General features: G+C 38.5%; 2 protein-coding genes across 4 annotated transcripts in view; one reads left to right on the top strand and one right to left on the bottom strand.

Moving 5' to 3' along the window:
* Nucleotides 1-475: 475 nt before the first annotated feature.
* LOC124443482 lies at nt 476-5,192 on the bottom strand. Its single transcript, XM_046993938.1, is given in 5 exon segments — nt 476-1,871; nt 2,443-2,817; nt 2,820-3,903; nt 3,983-4,047; nt 4,194-5,192. Coding segments are annotated over 5 exon segments (3,144 nt in total). The 5' UTR covers nt 4,617-5,192; the 3' UTR covers nt 476-674.
* A 1,016-nt stretch (nt 5,193-6,208) lies between these two features.
* Nucleotides 6,209-18,500, top strand: part of LOC124443716 (huntingtin-like) — a 54,331-nt gene continuing 42,039 nt past the window's right edge. For all 3 annotated transcript variants that reach the window (XM_046994224.1, XM_046994223.1, XM_046994222.1), the window contains exons 1-11: nt 6,209-6,445; nt 8,607-8,690; nt 8,778-8,898; nt 9,986-10,045; nt 10,820-10,899; nt 11,420-11,486; nt 11,610-11,681; nt 12,002-12,143; nt 13,727-13,929; nt 14,856-15,018; nt 16,464-17,244. In XM_046994224.1, coding sequence (XP_046850180.1) covers nt 6,339-6,445; nt 8,607-8,690; nt 8,778-8,898; nt 9,986-10,045; nt 10,820-10,899; nt 11,420-11,486; nt 11,610-11,681; nt 12,002-12,143; nt 13,727-13,929; nt 14,856-15,018; nt 16,464-17,244 — 1,880 coding nt within the window. In that variant the 5' untranslated portion in view covers nt 6,209-6,338. The remainder of the gene's footprint in view (nt 6,446-8,606; nt 8,691-8,777; nt 8,899-9,985; nt 10,046-10,819; nt 10,900-11,419; nt 11,487-11,609; nt 11,682-12,001; nt 12,144-13,726; nt 13,930-14,855; nt 15,019-16,463; nt 17,245-18,500) is intronic.

The following is an 18,500-nucleotide window of genomic DNA, read 5'->3' as shown; positions in this document are numbered from 1 at the left end:
AACCTTCTCGCGGGTTACACTTTTCGTTTTCTGTATCTCACTCAGACCAATCAATATGATTCGGTCGGTTGTCCCACGGGTTGTCCAGTCTTGTTCTTTTTAGGCGAACGGACTTGAGAAGCAGAAAAACCCGTCTCCCCTTCTCATAATTGAAAATAGGCCGATTTTCGTGTAGGCAATTGACAGAGATTTGAGAAGCGTGAGGATGGTGGTTTCTTACTTCGTAGTTGAAGAATCTGCAAGAATCTTTTTTACAATAATTACAATATCTGTCTCTTGAGTTCATAAGAAATGGGGAAAGGAAGCTTATTCCCGAAATAAAATAAGTCCAGCCCAATATTGACGCTTTTATGGATCTGATAATTTTTTACCTCGTTTTAGGGTCTTTAATGTAGTAGGCAATCGTTAGCAAAAGTGTGACAAATTGTGGAAAAAACCCCGCCGTTTTACTTCAGATGCATATATACAATAAACATTCATTCGCCACTTTTTAATGCCAAAAAATCACATTTTTCTTTCTTTGATACTACATTGCTAGGCCTGCGATTACCTTAGCAAGCCATCATTAAGTTAATAACCTACATCTTCACCAAAAACTACCAGAAAACCTACAACGGCAAAACCTTTTGAAAACACACATAATTGCAAAACACATCTTAAATTCAATCGAAATGCTATCGTTTTGAAAAGCTAGTTTCATACTTTGCTATGATCGCGCTGATAGGCAGCAGTTCGCCAAAATCGTTCGTGAACAAATCCTCAAAATAATCCCAGTCCGAATCGCAATAGTTCTTGAAAATATCAACGACTTTCTTCCAACGAAAAATTTTCGTTTCCTGACCGATCTTGTCGGCCTTTGTCCACGCAGCAACAGGCGGAAATTCTTCATTTCCTTTCTCCCACAAATTAATAATATCCTTGGCATCGACTTTTCGAGGTAGGTTGTACTTTCGTACGACCGGTCCTTTTGACGAAGCCTCCTTTATCGCACGATGGCCGGTGTCAGCTTGTGACTCGTACATTGAAATGATTGTGGTCACGGGATAAATTTGACCTTTCTCGTCCGAGTAATGATCATTAAATTCTGCAAGATTGCCATTGAATTGCTTCTCGTATATTGCATACAGCTTGCTCCATCGAGCTATTTTACCTCGTTGTCGAAATTTCTGATGTCTTGTCCACTGTGAAACGGGAGGCATGTCTTTGAAACCATTTTCCCAGTAGTTGATGATGTCTAGAGCGGTCACTTTCTTAGGCAAATCAAAGTCATCCGCAGAATGGTCCTTCTGACTATGTTCAACTCCATTATGTCTATCCTCGACGTCTTCAACAGCATCTTCAATTTCTGTAGCTTTTACCGTATTCTCTTCATCATTTTTCCCGCTCTTTTTAACACATGGCTCATTATTGGCATCCCAGAAATCCATGCGGCGATCAGACAATGGCTTCGTCGTAGACTGGAAACTCTCGTCTTGTTCTTCATCTTGCATGGCTATTACAGTAGAGAGGGCTAAAAGTTCATAATGTTTCGGTTTGGGATACTTTTCTTCGTACGTACGCCAGTTGCTGTTACACTTTTGGTGAAATATGTCAGCGATTTTCCGCCATCTTGAAAGCTTTGTGGTGTAGCGAAGTTTCTGAGCAGAAGACCATCTTTTCACGGGAGAATTCTCGACAACCGTGATCCCAAAGCCAGACGATTTCCTTCGCACCGATACGTTTAGGCAGTTGTACTTTCTGGTGGGACACTCGAGTGGTATCCGTTTAAAATAACAGCGGTATTTATCGCACTCACTGGAATATATGATCCCGGTAATCAGTTTGTGGATTGACCATTTCAGAATGTCATCATTCTTCGATTCCCTTTGTTCCTTTTCCAATTAGCTATAGTGTGTGCCTGCTTCCATAGCATTGCTTCAGTGTGTGCCCTTCCTACATTTCACATCATGTGTGCCCCTTCCTACATTAGCTGATCAGCGTGTGCCTTCTATACATTAGACTATCAGTGATGTCCCTTCTTACATTAGACTTCAGTTGTGCCCCTTCCGACATTGCCGATCAAGCGTGCATTCATACATTAGACTATCAGTATGGCGAGTTCTTAGATTCAGTTTTCCGGAGTTCTCGGCATCGTACTTTGCCAAAATTGTGCTCCGGCACCAGTTCACCACGCTGATTGCTGTACCTCCGACAAAATTCCCAGACTATCAGTGTGTGACCTTCCAAAATTTTCTTTCTTTTCCGCCCTTGGTTTCCTGGCCCATCTTCTGCGCTCGGGTCCAGTCCTTAACCGGTCCAAACGTATTTGAGCCTTCAGTCCAATATCGCACAACCTCAAACGCCGTCACCCTTCGTGGAAGAGCTACGTTGTCGGACTCTGAAGTAATTCTCTCTTTCTTTATAGTGACGGCCATCTCGGACAACCTTCCATCATCTGTCGAAGATTTTTCTACCATTGACGTTTTTCCGTGTGGTGAGCAAATTAAGCAACTTGGATAATATGGTTGCCAACGGCAACAGTTCACCGTTATCATTCGAGTATCTTTCGTAAAAGAGATCCCAGTTCGAATTGCAGTCGTTTTTAAAAAGTTCCACGATTTTCTTCCATCGAAATATCTTTGTTTCCTGTCCGATTTTTTGAGCCTTGGTCCACGTGGCAAGCGGTGGGAAATCATCGCAGCCGTACTCCCACAGGTGCACGACGTCTCGTGCGCTTGCCCTTCGTGGCAAAACGTAACGGTTCGTCTTTTTATCATCAGGGATCTCGTAAGTTTTGCAAGAAACACTGCTCTCGGAGTCTTTCTCACTTCCAATTTCTGCTGAGGAGAACTAAGCTCAATTGTATCTTGCTTTACATTACAATATCCTTTGCTAAGAAAGTCTGATGACAACTTGTTCTCGTTGAGCGCCAAGATCGTCGTGACTGGTAATAGATCGCCATTGTCATTGGAATACTTTTCTTGAAACAAATCCATGTTTCCGTCACATTCTATCTTGAAGATATCCACAATTCTTTTCCATCGTCCAAGCTTACTTTGCACCTTGTTCTTTTGCGAAGGTGGCCAGTTCTTAACCGGTGGAATCTCGCTGTTGCCATCTTCCCAAAGATGTAAAATGTCGCAAGCTGTAGCCCTCTTTGGAAGAATGTATTGCCGTTTCTCGCTGCATAACGATGTTACGGGGGGTAAATCTGGAGTTTCAAAGGAGGGGCGCTGCTTTAAAATTTCGAGTGACGTATCCGACGACTCACAATTTGATGAACCAAAGCGTTTTTTTGAAGGTGAGTCAACAAGTGAACTGCTTGCATGCACATAAGCTGACGATGAACCAGAATAGCATGTAAGCAGGTAATTTTGAGCTTCCACGAGCTGAGACAACTTATCGTGCGACTGCTGAAGAGCATCGTGTTTATTTTGAAGAAGAGTGAATTTCTTTTCCAAAGAGGCAAATCGGTGGTCGAAGTCTGAACGGCATTTACACTGATTCGGTTCGATTGGCTCCGAGATAGGATTTGAGACCGGGACGAGACCAAACGCTTGTGGGCCAACAGGAAACTCGGTATCAACAAGAAAATTGTTCACTTCCCTATCGACAGGAAAATCATTCACCTCTTTATCTACAGCAGAACCAATTGCCTCCTTAACGACAGGAACACCATTCATTTCCTCATCAGTAGAAAAACCATTCACTTGCTTATCAATAGGAAAACCATTCAATTCCTTATCGACAGGAATACCATTCACTTCCTTATCGTCAGGCAAACCGTTTGAGTTATCTTCAATGGATGTGGCAGACTCTTTTTCATCCTTAACTGCGCTAAGATTGTCATGCTGTTCGGGGGAGGATAAAGTTGGGTCGTGTTTGATGACCTTCCGAGGTTTGTTGTCAATGCGAGAGAGTTTCCTGCGAGTGGGCAAAAGGAAGACATTGCAGAGTTTACAAACTTCAAAAATAATATCATCCCATCGAAAAGAAGGCATACCTTTTGGAGGCCTTTTGCACCGGCTGTTTTGGAAGCCTGCCACTGTCACTTTCTTTAAGATTAGCCTGTCAAAAAAATGTGTTGACATTAGTTCATTGACAATTGCAGAGCCTCATACGAAGCAAGAAAGAAGATGGTTCAAGCATTGCCGCAAGTAATCTGTCGATAAGTATACAAGGCGCATCAGATATTTTTACAGTGAAAAACAAACCTTTGTTAACTTCCTAGGACTACGCTTCTTCTTCTTTGACGTAGTACTTTTAGACACTATTTTATCACACTTTGTAGTACCGACTTGAATATTCGGCACATCTATAGTTGGTATTGCATCTTTTTTTAACCTTATTCTGATACCCAACGCGCGAGCGACATTCCTGTGCATGGAAAAGCAACTTTCTTCGAAATGCAGCGAGCATATGGAGGAAGATTTAGACCGAGAAGGCACAAAGAAAGGCCGATATTTGCGAATGAACCTAGTCCATGCTTGTCGTCGGCTCAAGTCTTTTTCTTCGTCAGGAAAATAGTGTAAAGTAATATCTGGCGAGTACTGCGTAGTTGGGCAGTGAATGCCTTGGGAAGAAATGGCGCAACACATGCGTCCAATTTTCCGTTTTCTTTTAGTACTTGTCGCCATGTTTTCCTCGACATATACTGTTATGAATATCAAATAAGGAAGACACGTGAAACATCACTTTGAGGTCATAATGTCGTTCAAATTGACACACATCGCTTGGTGTCCGTCTCAGATTGCCTTCGACATTGTAGCATATTTTCAGATCTCATCGCGTAATTTTGTTGATGACATCGCGAAAGAGAATTCAGCGACGATCGATTCCAATCGTATGCGAGGTTACGAGACTATGCTTTGATTTTTCGTTCGGAGTGAAACATGTTTGGGAAAAAGTATGGGGATATTGGCTGAAGAATGTCTCACGGAAATTCAAATATACCTCTAACTGACGAGATGAAATTTGAAAGAAATTGTGAACTAGGAAGATGAGAGCCACAACATTGTTCGATTTTTTATAGGAATTGGTATAGAAAGTTAAACCCGAACGCTTCAATGATAGATATACATCGACAAGCGAATAACACAACAACTTCGACCTTCGACAAAAGAATATTTGTATAAAAGATTATGGCTTCTCCAAGCACAAAGTCGCTCAATTCTTCATTACACTTGGGAACTGCGTCAAACCCTTTACTCCAGAAGACTATGTAGCAAAACCGACGATATGTTATTCTCTCATTGATATGTTATTCTAAGCTAAGTCCGAGTACTCCGCGACCTTGTATGATATATGTACAGGAGTTAAACGACACGCATGATCAGATTGCAAAAGGAAAATAGAGAAAGAATGTTTTGCAATAAAATATTGGGAAAACAAATCGCGCACACAACGAATCTATAAAATGTACTAATGTATGAACTTAAACGAGAGAAAGCGAAGCCGACAAAGAAAACGAGTTTAATGATATTTCGATCAAAATAAGCAAAATGAATGTTCAGTTTCCGAATTCAACCATTCGCTTCATTCACTTGCAATTTGCAGTTAAATAGAAATTTGTGGAATGTCTTACCGTATTTGCTTGCAGAAAATCCTTTTCTTCGCGTTGGAGACCTTCAACGCTTGATGCCATTTCTGAAGTTTTTATTTCGTAAAAGCAAAGAGGAAAATCTTGAGCAACATTTGATTTGCAAAGTTACCAATCGGGCATTTAAAAATGGCAGGGATAGAATGACGGGGGAACAGAGAAATTTCATTACATAATAGAAAATAAATCGCTTAGACAGATTGCTTGCCTTAAAAAATCCTCGATGTTAACACGTCCAAGACAAGCGTTTCTAAGAACATATTTCTGCCGATTGTCACGATTTCATTTTCCTTTTGCACAGCATCGCGCAACTAGATAGACTGCCAAGTAATATGAAGGCGACGAATCGCTTTGCCGTGAATGAAAAGGAAAAATAATAGGAAAACAGATGACAATTTCTACCTTACTGGGGGAGGGAAGAAAGCAATGAGATTGAAGTGACTCAATCTTACGTGAAATAAAGAAATTATTCTGATCGTGTATGCGCTGAAGAATATTTTATATTTTCATTTAACTGAATTTCAGCAGTAAAACAAACAGTGTTTTGATCTTTTAGAACTCTTAGATTTAGTTCGTGTCTCTCCTCCCCACTAAGTCACAAAATGTCAACAAACTGAACACTTGAACCCAGTCTTCCATAAGGCAAAATGGAGTGGGAAAGAATCAAGGAATGATATTGTCGATAGTAGTAAGAAAAAGTGAAAATGCCGAGGGAAAAGCTAAGAATTTTAAAGAATAGGTTAAATAATACTATCAGGTAATGGCCCTAGCTGTTGCAGATAAACTTCTCAGAGCATTCGAAGTTTTGAAAAACTTTAAAGAAGGAGTAATCACTTCCGAGACAATCCCATCTCCTGCCACTGTCAAGTAAGTTACTCCTTTATGTCATTCACCGGAGCTGCTATCAAGATACAATTGTATTTGAAATGTATTCAACCTTTGATTTAAAATGTAAAATCGTTTTGCATCTTTTTTTATGCTTTCGGTTTTATGGTATGAAATTATTACTGATTACATAATTTCCTGTCAAATGGTGTGTCAGTGTGAACTGTGATATCGTTATAACTTACCACAGCCATGCATACTGCAGTTGCATGTGTGTCTAAACAAGCATGCTCAATTTTCAGTAAACCACAGCTGTAGGTCTATTGTATTCTGTCGTGCTGTGCTTAGACCAGTTTGCCTTGCTAAACAAACAAATTTTGTCTAAATTCAGCTTAATGATTCCAGTTTCATTGCAAACCGAGTACAGGGGGTGGCCTTATTCACCCAAATTTGATGGCAATCAATCAACTCTCCATTTCACTTGATTTATTTGTCTATCATAGCACACTGACATTTGTCAAGATGATGCAATTGCAATACATAGCAAAGCATGTCTGTTTCTTACTTCTACAATGCAAACATTTTTGTGTTCATTTAATGAAAAAATTATGAACAAAGAAATCCTATTGTTGAAAAGTTTGCTTTGTAAGGGTAAAAGTTTGTGCTGTTGTTGATACTGCAGTAGTGTATTATGGTTTTGTTCAATATAATATGGAGGGCACAAGACTGATTGTTTATTGTAATTAATGTTGGATGACTCAAAATAACTGTTTTTTACTTGAATAATGATGGGGGAAACAAGACCACGATTGTTGATCTTAGATAAAGATAGGGGACACAAGACTACTATTGTTTAACTTGAATAATGATGGGAGACCTAAGTCCTATTGTTTGCTATGAATATTGTTGGGGGACACGAGACTACTATTGATAATAATGATGGGGACACAAGACTATTTTTTGCCTTGAATAATCTTGGGGGACACAAGACTACTATTGATTTACCTTAAATAATGATGGGGACACAAGACTATTATTTGCCCTGAATAATCTTGGGGGACACAAGACTACTATTGATTTACCTTGAATAATGATGGGGACACAAGACTATTTTTTGCCTTGAATAATCTTGGGGACATAAGACTACTATTGATTTACCTTGAATAATGATGGGGATACAAGACTATTTTTTTGCCTTGAATAACCTTGGGGGACATAAGACTACTATTGATTTACCTTGAATAATGATGGGTACACAAGACTATTTTTTGCCTTGAATAATCTTGCGGGACACAAGACTACTATTGATTTACCTTGAATAATAATGGGGACACAAGTCTATTTTTGCCTTGAATAATCTTGGGGGACATAAGACTACTATTGATTTACCTTGAATAATGATGGGGACACAAGTCTATTTTTTTGCCTTGACTAATGTTGGGGGACAAAAGACTATTTTTGCATTGACTAATCTTGGGGACAAAAGACTACTATTGATTTACCTTGAATAATGATGGAGACACAAGTTATTTTTGCCTTGAATAGTCTTGGGGGACACAAGATTACTATTGATTTACCTTGAATAATGATGGGGACACAAGTCTATTTTTTTGCCTTGAATAATCTTGGGGACACAAGACTACTATTGATTTACCTTGAATAATAATGGGGACACAAGACTATTTTTGCCTTGAATAATCTTGGGGACACAAGACTACTATTGATTTACCTTGAATAATGATGGGGACACAAGTCTATTTTTGCCTTGAATAATCTTGGGGACACAAAGAGTACTATTGATTTACCTTGAATAATAATGGGGACACAAGACTATTTTTTGCCTTGAATAATCTTGGGGACACAAGACTACTATTGATTTACCTTGAATAATAATGGGACACAAGACTATTTTTTGCCTTGAATAATCTTGGGGACACAAGACTACTATTGATTTACCTTGAATAATGATGGGGACACAAGTCTATTTTTTGCCTTGAATAATCTTGGGGGACACAAAGAGTACTATTGATTTACCTTGAATAATAATGGGGAAACAAGACTATTTTTTGCCTTGAATAATCTTGGGGGACACAAGACTACTATTTTACTTGAAAAGAAGAGGGACACAAGACTTTTATTGTTTATTTTGAATGGATTGCAAAAGCATTCAAGTTCATTCAAATTATGTTTTTTTATGTTGTAGAAGGAAAGACTCAACACTGTCCAAAAAGGAGAGAATTGTTTACTTGAACACAATAGGAGATTTGACATGTTCTCGATTGTTAAGGTATAAAATGAATTATAGTTACTTTAAGTATTAGAAAGAAAAAGCAAGCATCACCACTTACTGTATTGATTTTATGACCTGTGAAAGAAACCTACCAGAGTATGGAAAAATTGTTGCAGTTGCTATCGAAACGTTGATATTATTTTGTGACGATGAAGATTCTGATGTTCGTCTTGTCGCCGGGGACAGTATTAACCATATTATTAAGGTATCAAATTATTATGTAGTTATATGTGCAGGAGATTTTCCTTGTAAAAAAATCATAGAGATCAGTACCCAACACAATATTTTAATTGTAGCCATTTAGTTTATAGGATTTATTATGGAAAGTGACATTTTGTCTTACGTCCAAACATATTCAGACTGTTGTAGGTGTGATTTTAGCTAAAAATGTATGAATATAAACTATTTTGTGTTATTTAACAGGTGCATAACTAAATATTATTAATGTATGGGATGCTTTGAATGTGATTCTGAATATGTATACTCATAATAGTTATTTTGGAATCTGTATTAGTCTGATGATTTCTTGAGTTAAGCTAAAATATCACTTCTATTAAAAGTCTATTTTATACTAAGCAATACTGCAGTGCTATTCTTAGAATGGTATTTTAGGAGCAGGGCTTTATTTATAGTGATTTGCAATAAAGAAATAAAAAATGTTTACTTTGTTTGCACAGGCTTATGCAAACAGAGGAGACCTTTGGGAGAACTCGAGAGCAGATCAGTGCTAGCCTGAGACCGAAGGTCAAGGGTTGCACCTGCTCAAGAGTTCTCGCAAACATCTCAAGTGGTACAATACATTTTTCCTCTAAAATGTATTCATGATTGATTTGCATTTGAATGACTGATTAATTTGAATGTTTGAGCTCAGATTATTTTGCACAGACTAATGCAAACACAAGGATGATATATATGTAATAAGGATGATATATAATTTGAATCCACTAAGAATATAAACACCTTTTGAGACCAAGCTATCAGCTTCATACAATACTGAAATGAATTGAGAACTGACTGCTCGAAAAGAATGTTTTGATTTGAACAAAAATGAAAATTGATACAATTATTGAGAATCTTTGATAATAACCTTGATTGGACATTAATCTTTATTGGACATACTTTTGTCACATTGCAAAGCATTGGCTGCAGTTTTCTCAACCTTATTTTTTTGGATACTCCTGCTGTTATTTCACCAAAATATAAATAGTTTTTATCATAGAAAGAATAAGATGCTTCTGGTTCTTGTTCTTGGTGTCATTAAATTTTGTTCTCTATGTTTGTAAATTATTTAGGGATTCATGGATCAAAATGTTGCCCGAATTCATGTTGAACTTTACAAAGAAATCAAAAAGGTTTTCATGTGCATTAATTTTATATGTGCACAAAATTAAAGATTCCGTCCTAGCATTGCTTTCCTATTCTGATATTGTACGAATATTGTATGAATTTCAAGAGCATCCAATTTGGATCGTTAAAATAGTTTGTCAATGAAGGACTGGAGACCCTGTTTGGAATGGGTGTGCTGAAATAGGCTTGTAACATAACTTGATGCTGAGTTTAATTGCCGTGTATATTATTGAACAATGTGTCGAAAGCAAAACCTGACTCTCAGAGGTTCACAATCCCCCCAAAACTTCGCAGGCTTTACATTCTGGGACGCACTTTCGTCGTGTTATTATTTTTATCCCCAATCAGTTCATGGATCGGCTTGCTATACATATTTCACCAAAGGCGGGGCTGCAATGCCCTCTAGGCCCCTCTAATGTGCGTCATTTCTTAGACAAGATAATCATTGAGTGCTCACTAGTGTAATTTGAATGTTTGTTTACGGTCTATGCAAGGGATAAAGCTGCCACTAGTGTTTATGTCATTTGAATGTTTGTTTACGATAGCTATGCAAGGGGATAAAGCTGCCACTAGTGTTTATGTCATTTGAATGTTTGTTTACGATAGCTATGCAAGGGGATAAAGCTTCCACTAGTGTTTATGTCATTTGAATGTTTGTTTACGATAGCACACATCCAATTTAATATGAATAAATAGTTTAAATCGCATGGCTACATCTGTCTTTCTTGGATTGATTTGGCAACTTAAATTAGGCGGCATTAACATACTTTGTTTTGCAGAACGGAAATGCGAGATGCCTTCGTGCGGCCCTCTCGAAGTTTGCCGAAATCTCTTGTTTGATACGTCCTCAAAAGTGCAGGTTAGTTGAGATTTTTAAAGTGCTATTTTTTATACTACAAAGAATTACATGCTTGAAGATGTAGATCGTCCACGTTACATGTTTGTAAATGTCGATCGTCCAGGTTGGTATAGTCCTGAGAAGGACTGTTTTTGTTGTTGTTGATTGACGTTTCGACAACCTTAGCGATAGTCATCTTCAGAGTCAAAAGTAGTCGTCCACGTTAGTAGCTAAAGTCCCGAGAAGGACTGTTCATGTTGATGTTTACTGACGATTCGACAACCTTAACGGCAGTACAGGAAATTTGGGTACACACAATACGATGACGTACAAACCAGATAACAAATACGGCTAACCTGACGTTTACTCCTCATTTGACTCTGAAGATGACTACCGCTAAGGTTGTCGAAACGTCAGTCAACAATAACAAAAACAGTCCTTCTCGGAACTCTACCAATTTGGACGATCTACATCTACAAACATGTAACGATACTCCCAGGTTCAAGCTACAATTGCTTGCAATTTTTTCTCACTTGTTCAGGCCATTCATCACAAATCTTCTACCATGCATTGCAAGAATTTGCCAAAGGACCGAGGAACCTGTTCAGGTAATCGATCATTTATCCTGGTATCAAATTATACCTTGCAAAGGAAAAGCATGGTTGTTTTGTCAGTACAATGGCTGCATTGGCATTCGTTATTTGTTAGAACTCAATTTGCGACGTATTTAGGAAACTTTGGCACAAACTATGAAACAAATTATGCCTGTTCTCGGAGCGTTCATGAATGATAAAGAAACAAAGGTGAAATACTTGGACATTCTTATGGCAAATAGTATATTACGTATTTACTAGTGTGGTTCCCCAAGTTTTAGGAGAGGGGCGAGCTGGTAACGAATTGGGGTAAGACCAAATGCATCTCGAAACCAATGCGGGTATTATGAGCAACATGAGAAGGGAGGTTGAATATTTTGCAGGGTTGAAAACATGGTGTGTGTGTAAACTGATGATTTGAGGGGATATTACTCCAGACTCCACCCTCTCTCTCTTTCAAAAAGACAGTCTATGGTTTCAACTGTATAAAGCAGTCATGTAATGATGTCTTTTTAATAAATGTTCAATAGGTTTTACTCAAGTCTTTTCTTCAAAACATCAATGCGCCATCAACGACCACTCGCCGTACTGCTGCCACGTCTATAGCAATGATTTGTATTAATACGCGAAGACCGTCAATTTTTTTGTCTTGGACCATTCATGTGTTATTAGGTAGGACTATGTACTTTCAGAGTGTGCACTTTTAGAGATTGTACACGTTCAGGGAATGCATAGCTTTTTTCATAGATTGTCTACTTTTAGAGAATGTACACGTTCAGGGAATGCATTGCTTTTTTCATAGATTGTGTACTTTTAGAGAATATATACGTTCAGGGAATGCATAGCTTTTTTCATAGATTGTGTACTTTCAGAGAATATATACGTTCAGGGAGTGTATAGCTTTTTTCATAGATTGTGTACTTTTAGAGAATATATACGTTCAGGGAGTGTATAGCTTTTTTCATAGATTGTGTACTTTTAGAGAATATATACGTTCAAGGAATGCATTGCTTTTTTCATAGATTGTGTACTTTTAGAGAATATATACGTTCAGGAATGCATAGCTTTTTTCATAGATTGTGTACTTTTAGAGAATATATACGTTCAGGAATGCATAGCTTTTTTCATAGGTTGTGTACTTTTAGAGAATATATACGTTCAGGGAATGCATTGCTTTTTTCATAGATTGTGTACTTTTAGAGAATATATACGTTCAGGGAATGCATTGCTTTTTTCATAGATTGTGTACTTTTAGAGAATATATACGTTCAGGGAATGCATTGCTTTTTTCATAGATTGTGTACTTTTAGAGAATATACGCACTTAGAGAATGCGTACTTTTAGAGAATGCGCTTTTTTCGGAGAATATACGTGTTCAGAGAACGTGTACTTTCGGAGAATATGCGTTCAGAGAACGTGTACTTTCGGAGAATATGTGCGTTCAGAGAACGAGTACTTTTGAAGAATATGTGCGTTCAGAGAACGTGTACTTTCGGAGAATATGTGTGTTCAGAGAACGTGTACTTTCGGAGAATATGTGCGTTCAGAGAACGAGTACTTTTGAGAATATGTGCGTTCAGAGAACGTGTACTTTCGGAGAATATGTGTGTTCAGAGAACGTGTACTTTCGGAGAATATGTGCGTTCAGAGAACGAGTACTTTTGGAGAATATGTGCGTTCAGAGAACGTGTACTTTCGGAGAATATGTGCGTTCAGAGAACGAGTACTTTTGGAGAATATGTGCGTTTAGAGAACGTGTACTTTCGGAGAATATGTGCGTTCAGAGAACGTGTACTTTCGGAGAATATGTGCGTTCAGAGAACGTGTACTTTCGGAGAATATGTGCGTTCAGAGAACGTGTACTTTCGGAGAATATGTGCGTTCAGAGAACGTGTACTTTCGGAGAATATGTGCGTTCAGAGAACGTGTACTTTCGGAGAATATGTGCGTTCAGAGAACGTGTACTTTCGGAGAATATGTGTGTTCAAAGTAATTTGCACTTTCAGATAATATGTGCGTTGAGAGAATATGTACTTTCAGAGAATATGTAATATTTCAGAGCTTGTGTGTTTTTAACCTTCTCGAAGATTATATTCATCAAACTCTTTATTTTCCTGTTGTTGATTTGTTGTGATCATTGTAGTTGCAAAACTATTTTCTACGTATTACAGTAAATTAGCGATATTGCTTGCGTTTTAATCTTCTTTCACTTGTTCGTTGTCTACAACAATTTTTCTGCGTTATGCTGCTTTCAGAATCAATGTTTCCTTTCTCGTCGGATCAAAAATCTCCTGATTACTGCGGTGTCTTACTGTGTCTACGACATATAGTTCCTCATCTTGGCAATACAGACGAAGACTGTGATGTTGTCATGCGCGGAAGCTTCGGCGTGACTCGTCAGCAGAAACGAAACGACAAAGAGGAGCAGTTGGAGAAAGATGAAAAACAACTCCTTAAGGTAAAATTCCTTTTAAACTCACCCATGCTATAATTTTTACAAATACAGACGGTGAGGAGAACTTGTGCTTCGTGAGTTTCTGAGAGAGTTTGTAGCACTGAATAACATGACAGTCGTTAGGTCAACTCTTGTTAGGTTTCGCTTTGTGGCCTGCGTAATATGAACCGCGGAGCTGGGGGGGGAGGGCGGCATGCCACTTTACTTTTTCACAATAAGTCATGTACGTATTAGGTAAAATTCAGCGTCCCACAAGTAGAGGATGTTCTCGTATTCTGCTCCCCTTCTTCACTGTTTTTGAACAGGCTTTCTGGCGGCTGTTACGAAGAAGTCGGTTATCGGACTCGAGATTTTCATATCAGGGGGGTAGGCAATATAAAAAAGTCGTATTTCAGCATTTGCTAAAACGTGAAACCTAAGTACAGATATTTTTCTGCAGCTGCATTTTTCTTTTCATACATATTTCTCTGTTACTTTGGTAGAATTTTGTTGATAAGAACACGAAAACTCAAAATGCTGTATCCTCTTTATTTCGTCCTTTGCTATTTAAAACACATTTATTTTAATTTTGTCAAATAATGAATGTCGACCGTCGTGCATTGCGTGCGATTGTTTATCTACTTATGATAGTTGTCTCGCTGTATTTCACTCGGATTGGGATAATTTCACGTTTCCTCTTTTGCAAAAAGAAATCGAAATAATTGTAGAATCACATGTAGCAACTGTTTTTACTTAAAAATTGAATGATTCAACAAGGATTGCAAATATCACGTAAGATCAAATCACAAATCTCTTGCCAGTTGATTTCGCGCTTTCCAAAAATTGCCAATTACGCGCGCATAGCATGATGGTTGACACTCACTCTTAATAGGGCCAAGAACTTCACTCTGTTTAAGAAATATACAATTTAAATGGTTTATTCTCTCTAGATGTACAAATTAATTATGTTATCAACGACGCACGCGGATCACAATGTCGTCACTGCAGCTTTGGAAACCTTACAACAAACACTGCTGTCAATCTCTCAAATATTATCCCGTCAACTGTTGTCCCACAGCGGTCTCGCACCAGTCTCTGGTGAAGAACACCCTGGTAGGTATCTGTAGGTAGTGTTGGCGTAGAACTTGATTTTAGTTGTGAGAATCGAACACAACAGAAAGTCATTGTCGTCTTTGGTAGTTATCTGTAGGTAGTGTTGCCGTAGAACTTGATTTTAGTTGTGAGAATCGAACACAACAGAAAATCATTGTCGTCGTTAATTTTTGTATAAGATTTTTGCCTCCTTGATTTGCCAATCAGCCATTGCAGGAGACTGGGGTGACCACCACACACCACCCCCGCCAGGATAGATATTCCTTAGAATCTTCTTCTAGCCATTTTGAGGGGCAAGGGGAATTTCCTGTGTTTCCAGCTTCGGCACTGGTATTTTTTAGATCGACTTTCATTTGGTTTCTTGAATGTTTCAAATTTCTCACAGCGGGCTATAGAGGGCTGAAGTGTTGAACACATTGAACTTGCTCCCAGCTGCGTCTTTAATGGAGGTCACCTCTCTATGGAATATTTCTTCATATACCTCTTTGCTTGCGGTCAGGTTTGCGAGAGTCGAGATTTGCTAACTTTGTCGCTTGATACAGGTTGCACGTCTGCTATCGTTTGACATCGATTGTTTTTCTAAATTGAGTTTCATTTGCCTTCAAGATCGCTCTACATTAGTCACATCCATTGATATGTATATTACATGTTGGAAGGCGGCCATATTGAACAGTCCCACTTCACGAGGTTGACATAAAAATTATATCAACTTCTGTTATGAAAAATTGCGAGAGGCGTCTCTTATGATGCATTGACAAAACTGCTAAGTATTAGCTTTAACAAGATTTAGTGTAGGAAGCAGTTGTACTATTAAGAAAGGATTTATTCGAGACACCATTTGAGAGATACTATCGCAAGAGAATGCTTCTAGTTTCACGTTGAAAGATTTTTTAGGGTGTATAAGTCCAATGCGCTCCAAAATTCATTGCTATCGTGGTTCTTTACTATAGATTATTATGAGTGGGACTGTTCAATATGGCGGCGCATCTATTTATAGCTGTCTACATCCGGTTTCAAATTTTGCACTAACAATATTGAGAATGCACGATCCATGTAATCTACATATTAATGGTCACAGCGAACCGCAAAGGGTTAATGACGTGAGCCACTGATCTGTAATATAAACTGGAACGCTAACTCAAATGCTAGTTCTGCGAGTCATTTTGAAGCCAGCTAAGATGCATTCATATCTGAGTTTTTCTGTTTATAACTAAATCTCGTGTGGTAAAACTTTTCGTATATCGTTGTTAATTTTCAAAATAATGTATTGGAATTTCTAAAAACGCAGAAAAACTAGCGTCATTTTTGTCTTCACAAAGATGGAAGCTCAGTTAGCGTTCCACTTTATAGTACAGTACACACTGCGTGCATATCTTGCACAAAAATCACTGGAGATGTTAATTTTCTGTGGTATAATTTTATAGTTTTAAATTCCATGTTCTCAGATAGCTTGGCGAGCTCTTCATTCGACGACATCGACAGCCTTGTCTCACAACCAGACTCTGGTATCGAAGATAGTCTAGGTGATAGCATTGTCGACGGAGTGAATGATAAAAAGACTGGCACGAGCGTCGCTGATATACAAGAGCTACGCCGGCATTTTTCACAACCGGCTGGAGCACAAGCACCCGAATCCACAGCCTCTGAACTGATGAAAGATACGGAGTCCCAGGTCTCCGAGGAGGGAACCGACGTATCGAACTCGCTTGATGCAGACACCGACTTTGAATTAGATCATCGTAGATCTGATTCCAACGCGAGTGATATTGTAACGCAGGTCAGTTCGACCGATGATTTAGACAAAACTATGGGTGAACACGAGACAATGTCAGCGAATGGTCATCGGGATGTGGAGACGGATGATCGCGGTGTCGATCAAGGATTCACGATTGATCCAGTTGTGTGTGACGGTGTTCCAATGCTCCATTGTGCCAGGGTAATGTGCTCGTTTTTGCTCTCCGGGAAAAGTGGCGAGATGATCTCCGACCGCAAAGTGCGCGTGAGCGTAAAGTCTCTGGCCTTGAATTGCTTGGCTGCCATATGCAAGATTTACCCGCAGTGCTTTCTCGCTCGTGTTCGACCTGATAACGAGGACGTGCAGGGTGATGAAGGTGAGCAGTGGATACGAGAGGTGCTGTTGTATGAGAGTCATCACGATCCCATCATACGTGGCAGTCTTTCGCTCCTCATAGGAAACTTCCTGCAGTCATCTCTGACCGCATCAAGGTACATAGTTCTACTTAAAGTAGCCCACGTTGTAGACGCGTATTTGTTTTATCAGTCTATGCGTTATTGAAGAAAAGCTTGCTTCCGAATACGTCACATCCGCTTCAGCTGTTGTATAAATTATACAGCTGCCAAACTGCTTCAAACTCCGTCATGATATCGTCTTTTATGAATTGTATTGTTTTTGGTAGGAAAAAACTTCCCCACACAAAATACAAGCTCTAAAGTGAATTCATTTTGAATAAACCTGTATAATTTTTACGACAGCCCAAACGAATGTGACGTATGTCGGGGGGTTTGTGCAAGCTTCACATCTAACTTTCAGAGCTTAATTGTTGTTTATATCTTTAGATATTTACCGTTTTTACAGTTGGTGATCACAAAAAATTTTGCATCACAGTATAGTGAATATACACTAGAGCCACTCCATTTAATTTTTCGTGCCACGCATATCTTATCACGCATGTAATTAGTAATTACCATAGTGGCAGCCAGTCAATTGCCTTTTTTAACCAATAGGAATGATGAAATGGCTAACGACGGCCAGTAATCTAATTGAATATACAGCAGCCAACTGCACGGCGAAGTGGACCTACTGTAGCTAGATTCTGTATACTGTGTACTGTAGCTATATTCTGTATACTGTGTACTGTAGCCAGATTCTGTATACTGTGTACTGTAGCTAGATTCTGTATACTGTGTACTGTAGCTAGATTCTGTATACTGTGTACTGTAGCTATATTCTGTATACTGTGTACTGTAGCTATATTCTGTATACTGTGTACTGTAGCTATATTCTGTATACTGTGTACTGTAGCTAGATTCTGTATACTGTGTACTGTAGCTATATTCTGTATACTGTGTACTGTAGCTATATTCTGTATACTGTAGTAGCTAGATTCTGTATACTGTGTACTGTAGCTATATTCTTTATACTGTGTACTGTAGCTAGATTCTGTATACTGTGTACTGTAGCTAGATTCTGTATACTGTGTACTGTAACTAGATTCTTTATACTGTGTACTGTAGCTATATTCTGTATACTGTGTACTGTAGCTAGATTCTGTATACTGTGTACTGTAGCTATATTCTGTATACTGTGTACTGTAGCTATATTCTGTATACTGTGTACTGTAGCTAGATTCTGTATACTGTGTACTGTAGCTATATTCTGTATACTGTGTACTGTAGCTATATTCTGTATACTGTGTACTGTAGCTATATTCTGTATACTGTGTACTGTAGCTAGATTCTGT

Source organism: Xenia sp. Carnegie-2017, unplaced genomic scaffold (genome assembly GCF_021976095.1).
Source record: "Xenia sp. Carnegie-2017 unplaced genomic scaffold, XeniaSp_v1 HiC_scaffold_21, whole genome shotgun sequence".
In the NCBI taxonomy this organism is placed as follows: Eukaryota; Metazoa; Cnidaria; class Anthozoa; order Malacalcyonacea; family Xeniidae; genus Xenia; species Xenia sp. Carnegie-2017.
The sequence above is the reverse complement of the archived record's forward strand: the minus strand, read 5'-3'. Positions and strand labels throughout refer to the sequence as shown.